The 9,774-nt window shown below is 37.3% G+C and overlaps 1 protein-coding gene and 1 pseudogene across 1 annotated transcript; one reads left to right on the top strand and one right to left on the bottom strand.

The window, feature by feature from the left end:
• The first annotated feature begins 810 nt into the window (after window positions 1-810).
• LOC137240547 (uncharacterized) lies at window positions 811-3,558 on the top strand (annotated as a pseudogene).
• A 4,233-nt stretch (window positions 3,559-7,791) lies between these two features.
• On the bottom strand, window positions 7,792-9,182 carry LOC137243226 (protein FAM50 homolog). The gene has a single exon (XM_067770654.1). The coding sequence runs from the start codon at window positions 9,006-9,008 to the stop codon at window positions 7,920-7,922; it is 1,089 nt and encodes a 362-aa protein (XP_067626755.1). The 5' UTR covers window positions 9,009-9,182; the 3' UTR covers window positions 7,792-7,919.
• Between the last annotated feature and the right edge of the window lie 592 nt (window positions 9,183-9,774).

Here is a 9,774-nt window from a genome sequence, read left to right as displayed (position 1 = left end):
GTAAATATCTATAGCCTCAGGTATCTCATGCCCTTCAAAACCTATTTTTACCGTGTAGGTCGGAACGAATTTTTCTTTTTCTTCCGGATCTCTTTTGGTTATCCTAGTGACAGATGTTACTTTTATATCCGTGTTTATATTACTCAATATTTCATCATCAGTGAATTCTAACGGAATATTCCTTACTACTCCTACAGTTTCTACAAATTTTTTGGGTATGAAAGGTCTGAGCCCTAGTTCTTTCACCTTTTCATTGTTTACACATTCATTTGCATACTTATGACTTAAAAAATTTATTTTGAATAATGTTCTTCCAATTAATTTTATGTTTTTAATTCCTGTTACATTTAACTTCCTGATTTTTTCCCATAAAAAAAGCCCATTACTAATTTTTACATTTTTAAATAACTCACTTTTGGAGGAGTCCACCAACACACTGAATTCACCACGGTGTCTTTCCGTGTATTCCTCACTTTTTCTTTCCTCTCTCCTATCTTTATTCTCCTCTGTCTCCATATTAATTTCTGCCTCTTGTTGTTTATTATAATGTACACTCTTTATACCTGCTTCACTTCCACTTGCCTGTACTTCACTACATTTAATATTGTCTTGTTCTTTTTTACCAACATCTTTGTTTTCTTCTTCTCTACCTTTACTTTGAACACTCGTGTTATTTGCCTTCTTTCCTTCTGTCCCTATGTCCATACCCTCATTTGTCACATTTTGCGTTTTTCTTGTTGCTCCTGTCCCTGTTTTTAATATTTATCAATTTTACTTTTAATGTGGTATTCTTGGTATTGCTACACAGTTATGAGTTGTTTGCAAGAAGTAGCAAAAAAGGATTTGTACTTCCTGTACAACATATGCAATTGTGAATGCACACTTGGTGATATTCAGGCTCTGCTTCTTGCTGCCATAACACGTCACAATTATCACAGGTGTCAAAAGACGCGTATTATTAATCTCAAGGACAATAAATATTAATAAATTTTATCTCTGTCCGGAGATATTTGCAGTTGAAGTTGGCGATTTTCATGTGGTTGTTGTTGTGTTTCTACCCACAAAAAAAATTGTGCATCACGTGGCGGTAGCCATGGTTATACCACACACCCGGACTTGGCATGGCGTAGCCCAGGGTTATTTTTTGTAAGCGCGGCGAAGGCCGCCAACGCAGGAAGGTGTTCTGCGCAAAAATAATATGGATCCTACTATGGATTTTGAACGAGTTAAAATTTTTATTTTCCGCCTTCGGATTTTTAATACTGATGTCGAGTCGTTTGACACCTCTCTCGATATTTTTGGTAGCGTAGTCAACTAGACTATTACCTTAATTTAATAATCTACAAACATATTTTGTGAATAATTTTTCGATGTTTGCTTCGTTCAATTCTGATATGCAGATATTCAACTTTTAGGTAATAGTCTAGTTGAGGGGTCGACTGCTAATACGCATCAAAAAATATCGAGAGAGGTGTCAAAAGACGCGTATTAGTCTCGAGAGCATATTCCAGTATCCGGACATACGGACATCCGGATTTTCCGTTTATGATAGCCGTATTTTTTGCTTAGCTATCCGGTTATTCGAATATCCGGATAGTTGAAATATCCGGATGCAGTTCACAGCCCTAGTTCTAACCCTGTGGAGCTAAGTGATCCACTGTAAGTTAAAAACTCATATTTTCAGCACTTTTGAATAAAAATTTAACTTTTTTTCAATTAGTTTTCGGCAATAATAGAGGTTAAACAAGCCGGCATTCAAATATTTGCTAGACATTCTTAACAACTCCTTGCCACAATTGAAGGAAAAATTTGGAGTGTTCCAACAATTGTAAAGTTGAGTGCATGTCTTCGTTTTTTTCACAGCGGGATGACATCAAAAAGGCGTTGGAAAGGACCATGAGGTGGGCCTTAGCCAATCTTGTTTCAGTGAGGTACTTTCAGAGGTGCTGAACATTTTGGAACCGTTGCTTTGTCTGCAATGGATACCTTGGCCGACTTTAACAGATCAACGTCAAACTGCACACAATTTTTATACAAAGTTCGGAATACTAAGAGTTGTAGGTTGTCGGGTCTGCCTCCTGTACCCTTCGCATAAATTGTATTTTTAGACGAATTTCGTACATATTTTTTTGGTCTTTCCATACCTAGAAAAAGATACGTAGCCATAAAAAATAGAATTTAAATACTTTGCAATACAAGAATTTTACTTTTTTCCACTCAGCTTCGCTTTTAACAGGTGGACCAAGGCTATTTAAACATAAAGTTAGCTGCTTCCAGAAGTCGTCACTTTTTCCCGATCATCTTGTCAAGCAGCATTACCGATTGTGCATTATTTATTGATGTACTCCTAATAATAAAAGTACTTATTGTAACGAATTTAGTGAAACTCCGCTTATTTAAAACCTTCTGCAAACGTTCGAATCGCTAAATTGTCGAATAAATAACTCCAATATTCAGTAATGCAAAATATTCTTTATTAGACTACAATAACACTTATACTTCACAACTGATTGCGTGTTTAAGTCAAACTGATTGATTCTTACCATGATGTAATTACAAGGTGGCTGACGTTGGCAGCTTCTCTTTCTAATCCGCCATCTTGAACTCCCACTCTTACGAAACTGCCTTTTCATTCAGAGGAAAAATTGTAGTAAAACCCATAAAAATCAATTTTCCTGGAAAAGTATGCAACATCATCACTTTTTTTCTCCAATTCTATTTTGTGTTGACTTCTATAGCTCAAACTAGTGACAATACTAAAAAAAATCATTATTTTTTCAATAAAAACATTTAAATTTTCCATTTTTTTAGTTCTATGAGAAAACTGATCGAATATATTCAACAGCCCGTGGTCATTTATTTTCAATCGTTGCTTTTTCGCAGCATTAAATCATCGAAATTATTGTTCAGAATGTAGACGACCATGCACACGTAACCGAGTGCACCCTACGGAGAACGGTCAGAGTTGGATGCGGCTGATATGTATACCAATATGCCGATGTGGTTACCACTTTTCGAGTTAGAATTAAATGGATCTAGAAATGTACCAAAGGCCCCACCTGAACCATCTGATGCTATACAAACTGGAACAGATTCAGATGGTAATCCAACATATGTAGCACGTGTCTATTTTCAAGATCTATTACCTGCCGCCTATGCACCGGCAAAAGGTGTCGCACACGCTTCACATAGCAATAATGTTTTAGTCAAAACGTCGAGTTATTAAATAATTTCAAACATAAATGGGTGGCCGATTTAAATGGACATGTACCGGAAGGAGCTGTGGTTGGTGGTTATTCGGAATTAGGTGAAACATACATTTCACGTGCTATATATAAAGACAAAATTTTACTAGGCAAAGTACATCCTTCACATAGAGTAATGTATATGCCAAACAATGCCACTGAGGTGAACAGATCTGAATAAGAAGTACATATTGGTAACAAAATCCTATACCGAAATGTAATCACTTAATGTGAATTTGTGTATATTTATAATTATTGTAAATATTATTTTAAAGGACAACTTAAATATATAAATCGAAAATTTTTAACTAAAATAGTTGAAAAATTAGGTCACTGAACTTCTTAGACTATTTTGTAGATAACACACAAACTCCTATTAAAACAATCGATCTCACTTTAGAGTTGGGCTGGGCAGCTTCGACAGAGAACTACTTTCAATCTAACTTTACTGTTTTGGCCCTAGGCATTAGAATTTTACTGTTCTTTTCAGTTAAAGGGCCAAAGTGACAATATTAAACTCTATTTAACTCAAAGTCGCACTGAAAAACCGGGCGACAGAGTTTAAACTCTAATAACCAGGGGCGGAAACTGTTATTCCTTTTATAATATAATTCCTTGAAAAACTATTAATTTTGGGTTTATAATATATTTGGATCAAGATAAAAATTATTTTCGGATTTTTATTACCTCAGTCCGATAGAACTACTTAAACTCGGACTTTTAAAAATAAAAGTCTGGAAATAAAAGTTAAATCCCGACTTTTATTTTTTAAGGCCAAAATAAAAGTCCGGCATGATAACAAAGAAACGGTTTAATCGAAATAAAAAAAAAATAGTTCCGATAAGACGTATCTTAAAAAATAAAAGTCCGGATTTAACTTTCATTTCCGGACTTTTATTTTTAAAAGTCCGAGTTTAACTAGTTCTGTCGGACTCAAGAAATATAAAATACAGATTTTACTTTTATATGTGGACTTTTATGGAAAAAGTTCGAAAAATAAAAAGGATGCATGATTCGACATGATATTGCTATAGGTATATCCGAACAGAAAATAATTATTATTTTCTGTCCCTGCTAATAACAAGAGATATTTTTAGAATTTTTCTGTAAATCGACGTGGCATACCAAATCCAGCATTTTCCATATTTTTTTTGCAAAGGAGTTCAATAAAAAAAAAAAAAATTTGAAAGCGCTAGTTATTGTTGTGCAGTGTGAATGAAATGACTCCTTCACAGTTGAACATGGTCTTAATTTTAAAATTCAAAATTGTCGTGCAAGTTACTTATGTCGATTTTGAAGGTAAATAGGAAGATATGGCATACATGTAGAAGACCGTTCGAACATATCCCATTTTATATATCAAATCTTGTTACGGATATGAGTTCTCCTTCAAACTCATCGTGAGCATATTTTACTAGAAATATAGGAGTATTACAAATATAAATAGTACACTATCCATAAACCGAATTTCATCCAAATCGGTTGAAGCGATTCAGAGTAGTACTGAATATATAAATATACAAAAAGATTTTTTACATTTTAAGTTTTAAGATTAAAGTAGGTTATATTTTAATCTAAAAACTAAAAAAAATCCAGTTTCGTTACCATCAAGGATTTAATGCATTTATTCAAAAAAGTATCAAATTTAATACTATTTTAGAAAACGGCTTCTTCTGTTCTTCCCCTTTCTCTCATAATTCGTATTATGTGGGAGTCTTCAGAATGAGCTGTCACTACATAGAACAAGGCAGTCGGTTCTATGTACCGGAGCGACTCGGGATTTTTCCCGACCAAGGACTGTCATTTCAGTGTGACCCCATCTAATTTGTTACGTCCCTCCCACAAATTGTCATCCTCCCAGCAGTTCCTTGCAGCAGGACTGCTCCGTATTCTCTTACTCCGGGAAGGCATCGAATCCAATCCGGGTCCGTCTCCTGACCCCGGTCCTGAGAAATAGTTTTGCTGCATCTGCCGGAAAAGAATCTTTTTAGGACGGTCATACTCTGTTCAGTGTGTCTCGTGCAAGGGATGGTTGCATCGGACAGGTTGTTCTGGCCTTGATCCCAAAACCCGACGTCCACGTAACTTTTATAAATCTTTTGTGGCTACTTGCTGTTCACGCCCAAGGGCGTCCCGTAGTCTACGCCTAAGCGCCCCCCTAAACCATCCAAAGCAGTGGGCCCAGACGGCATAGCCATGCCGATGCTTAAAAGCCTAGGGAAAGAGGGTTTCAAATATTTAGCGCATGTCTTCAACCCGTCTCTTTCCACCTTTGTCATACCTGAGAAATGGAAAATGGCCAAGGTGGTCCCGCTACTAAAGCCTGGGAAACCAGCTAACATAGGTGAGTTCATAATCGCCACGGGCTGTCTTCTTATGTCCCTAGAAAACCATCTGCATAATGAGGCGAGAATACTCCCCAGCAGGGAGAGAAATGAGATGCTGACCAAACAGTTCCTGTTGAATACCCAGAAACCTGGACATCCCAACAGACATCTGACTGATGAACCAGCACCGCCTAGGGGCTTAAGGAGTCATCTCCGTAAACATTTTGAGGAAATACGGCACCTGCGAACCCAGCCGTATGAAGCGAAAAAACACAAGCATGTCTTTGGTGAACTCCATAAACAGGCGTCGGACCTTTATGCCGGGAATTGCCCGGTGAATCCAGTACTTAACGAAAATTATCCAAAACTCGAGGAACGCATACTCCCCAGGGAAACGCGTGTCACTCTTGCTCAACTTCGTTCTGGATATTGTAACAGGTTAAACTCTTACCTATCCAGAATCAACCCCGACATACAAAATGTATGCCCCGCTTGCAATGTGTCCCCACATGACACCAACCATCTCTTCAATTGTAATGTGGAACCAACGCCTCTAACACCCCTTTCCTTATGGTCCACCCCTGTTGAAACAGCAAGTTTCCTTGGACTCCCGTTAGAGGATATTGATGACAATTTGTGATCGGTCGCGGCTATTAGGTGGGGCGAGCATTGCGACAACAACAACAACAACTACATAGAACACCTGGCTTTATTACATCATGGATTCTTACTAAGCTTTCGCTCCTTTTATACTCTCTGCTGTCTCGTTCGCATACTTCTAGGCGTTTCTTCTTCTAGAATTTAGTTCTTTTGTACCAGCTATAAACTACAGATGCACGTTTATAGCCTCTCGCATGGCCATATGCGCGTGTATATGTAAGTAATACTTCCACCAATGATTGCATACTTTTGTGAGAATCTCAGATAAGATATATGCATGATGCATGTGTTTGTGCGTTTCTCTCCGCTGGTAGTATGTACATATGTGTAGACATAATGATTGATTTGTTTATGTACATACCAGTGACTGCTTAGTATCGGCTTAGAGATGATAGTATCCCTTAGTGTTGCTAATATTCGTCACAATATAATTATAAGAATATCAAATTTCAAAACCAAAAATTATTTACACTTTATTTTTCTTGTTGTTGTTGTTGTAGCGATTAGGTTACTCCCCGAAGGCTTTGGGGAGTGTTATCGATGTGATGGTCCTTTGTCGTATACAGATCCGATACGTTCCGGTAACAAAGCACCATTAAGGTGCTGGCCCGACCATCTCGGGACCGATTTATATGGCCACATTAAACCTTCAGGCCATCCCTCCCTCCCCACCCCCAAGTTCCATGAGGAGCTTGGGGTCGCCAGAGCCTCGCCTGTTAGTGAAACGGGATTCGCCGCTCGAAGATGAGGTTGACAATTGGGTTGGAGAAGCTATATATTGCGCTACACAACCCTTGAATCCCACTTTGTTTTTCTCTCCTTCGCCTGTAAAATATAACTATATAATAAATAATAATATAAGTAAATATGGGTTTCCCCGCTATTCATTTCGCCCGAACAAAGAGTTGCCGATAATTGAAATCTTTTTCGAACACAAAAAATTGTTTCGCCACCCTCTGCGATAGGGTGAACAAAAACTGTGAATATCTTCGGGTGAAAATAAAACTTGGAACGATTTTCCGTTATCCCTTTTCAAATTTGGTTTGGAGACAGACCGGCTTCGGCGCTGTGCCATCTTCGGGGTAATTTTTCGTTCTGACAACACTTAAGCTGAGATGGGCAGCAAAATTGTATGTTATCGAACAAATTTGAAAAGTTAAACTCACTCTAGTCAACTTTAACTGGAGTTCAAACTCGCACTGAAAAACCATGCAGTAAGTGTTAGCGATTATGTTTACTACAATCTACAATTTATCTCGCAGAAGCTTTGCATATCTATTTGATGTGAAGCAGTTTTCAAACATGCGCGATTATTTTTGGATTCCAATGAGCAATTCCCATTCATACCAAGAGTAATTCCCATCAGATAGTTTGAATGACAGTGTAGTTGTACGAAAAATTTGAGAGCCAAACAGGGTTTTCGCAACAGAGAATGTTAAATTCTGTACTTTCTCTGTTATAAGTAAAAGCGAAAGAAAGTTCTCCCGGTTACGCCAATTTATGTAAGTCTTGCTGAAAAAACTGGTATGATGTAATTGTATATAAAATACTTGTACATATATGATTGTAAATTAGGTTCCCTTTATAAATTTAGTACGTATGGTAGCTAATATTATTACGGAATCTTAAATAATTCAGCTACATTCGCTTACATTTAACTATGTCTGCTAAATAATTCATTTACAATTTATGGTTTTTCTTTTTTATCCTTAACTGTGTACTTATCATAAGTTTTTGTAGGATCATATGGTTCCCAGCGGCTTGCTGGGAAAATGTGTTTATTTCGCTCATACCATGAACGCAACAATACTTTGCCCGCATGCGATTCTTCCTTTTCTACTGTAGCATCGCTATTCATACGTATGTCATCGTGTACATCGAATTGAAATAGCGGCCCACTTTTGCCACGCGCCTTTGTTACAATAAAATCATAAAACGAATAATGATGTGGTAATATTAAATCTTCTTTAACATACATCAATTGATCAGCCATAACTGTTTTCAATTCGTTAAATTCTTTGCGCAGCAATTCCAAACAACGTTGTAGAAACTGATAGATGGAATTACCTTTCTTCATGCAAACGCAACGCCGATGACCACTACCATCCCAGTAACTGAATGTAATTGTTATTTCTTGATCTTTAAGCGCTGCTTGTTGCATTACCCATTCTTGTCGCAATTGTTCACGTAAACGATTTTCTTGTTCTTCGCGTTCGCGATCCGGCAAAAATGATGTATCAACTTCGGGATTTTTGAAGATTTTCTTTTTTTTGGGTACTGCGCTTTCATCACTGAGGTCAGTCCATTTCTTCTTCGGTGGTTTTTCCTCCTGTTTAGCCACTGAATTGCAATCCGTATCTTCTGCATCCTTGTGTTCGTCCTCATCTTCGTCGCCGTCATCATCATTGAAGCTGAAGGATAGCGCCTGTATTTGTCGCTTTTGTTTGTTTTTCTCCGCTTGTATAGCTTCTAGGGCGCGTTGCTTTTCACGTTCCTTTTCATCTTTTTTCTGTGCCAACTTCTTTTCACGTTCTCGCACTATGTCTTCCTGCTTCGCCTTCATCTCATCCAACGTGACCAGACCAATGGTCGAACTTTTGAGCTGCTGCTCCACGGCATCATAATGTGCAGCAAATTTATTCTCAATCTTATCTAGTTTTAGTTCTTCCTCTATTTTTTTCTTCCGAAACTCTATCTCTTGTTGAGCAATTTCTCGTTTTTTCATCAGTTGGGCGGCACGGCCAGCTTCGCTGGCAGCTCCTTTGTAGTGTGCCATCTTGAAACAACTTTATGCCAGCACTCCAAGATATATATGGCCTTTTTTTCTGTGCTTTAAAACTATAATGTAAGGAGGAATTCCACAAGATTTTCTAATAATCCTTTGTTGACAACAAATTTTTTCTGTAAACTGATATGACAGTGTCAGTGACAGCTGTTTGAGTTCTTCATTGTGACTTAGCTTCTTCTTCTTCCCCTTTCAGAGCTACCAAAACCCAAAATTGTCCAGTATCAGTGGAGATGTATTTCTACTGAGGGGCTTAATTCCCTAATTGTGAAAAACTGAAAAATATACACTTAATGAAAACTCATTTGCACACAAAATTAACACTTTCAATTTTCATGCAATTCTTCAAAATATTGTGCACATTGTTTAGCTGAATGAGAGCTGAATATAAAAGTCGTATGTCTGTATATGTTTATGAAACAGTATGAAAAGAAAAAAGTTATTTTGCAACAGTGCGTATGAGTTTTGAATGTCATAATAGTGTACACTGGCTGTCAAGAAAACTCACAAAGTTTTTTTCAGTGAGTTTTCTTGTTCACACTTTTGCTTAACAGAATCAGAATTTCAAAGTTTACATAATTTCTTATGTACACTTTAAAACTCACAGACAGTGAATTGACCTCCAGTACATAGTGTACAAGTACAAGTGTGTTGACTTATCTGTCAAGCATTCTGACAGGCACTCGCTGGATTCGGAATGACAGCAAATTCAAAATGGATACCATTACCGAAATGATTGAAAAATTGAAAAAGTCGA

Source organism: Eurosta solidaginis, chromosome 1 (assembly GCF_040869045.1).
Source record: "Eurosta solidaginis isolate ZX-2024a chromosome 1, ASM4086904v1, whole genome shotgun sequence".
NCBI classification, from domain to species: domain Eukaryota; kingdom Metazoa; phylum Arthropoda; class Insecta; order Diptera; family Tephritidae; genus Eurosta; species Eurosta solidaginis.
The sequence above is the reverse complement of the archived record's forward strand: the minus strand, read 5'-3'. Positions and strand labels throughout refer to the sequence as shown.

Bases quoted from the DNA above. Each gene is read 5' to 3' on its own strand.
- LOC137243226 (XM_067770654.1), bottom strand. From the start codon at position 9,008: ATGGCACACTACAAAGGAGCTGCCAGCGAAGCTGGCCGTGCCGCCCAA.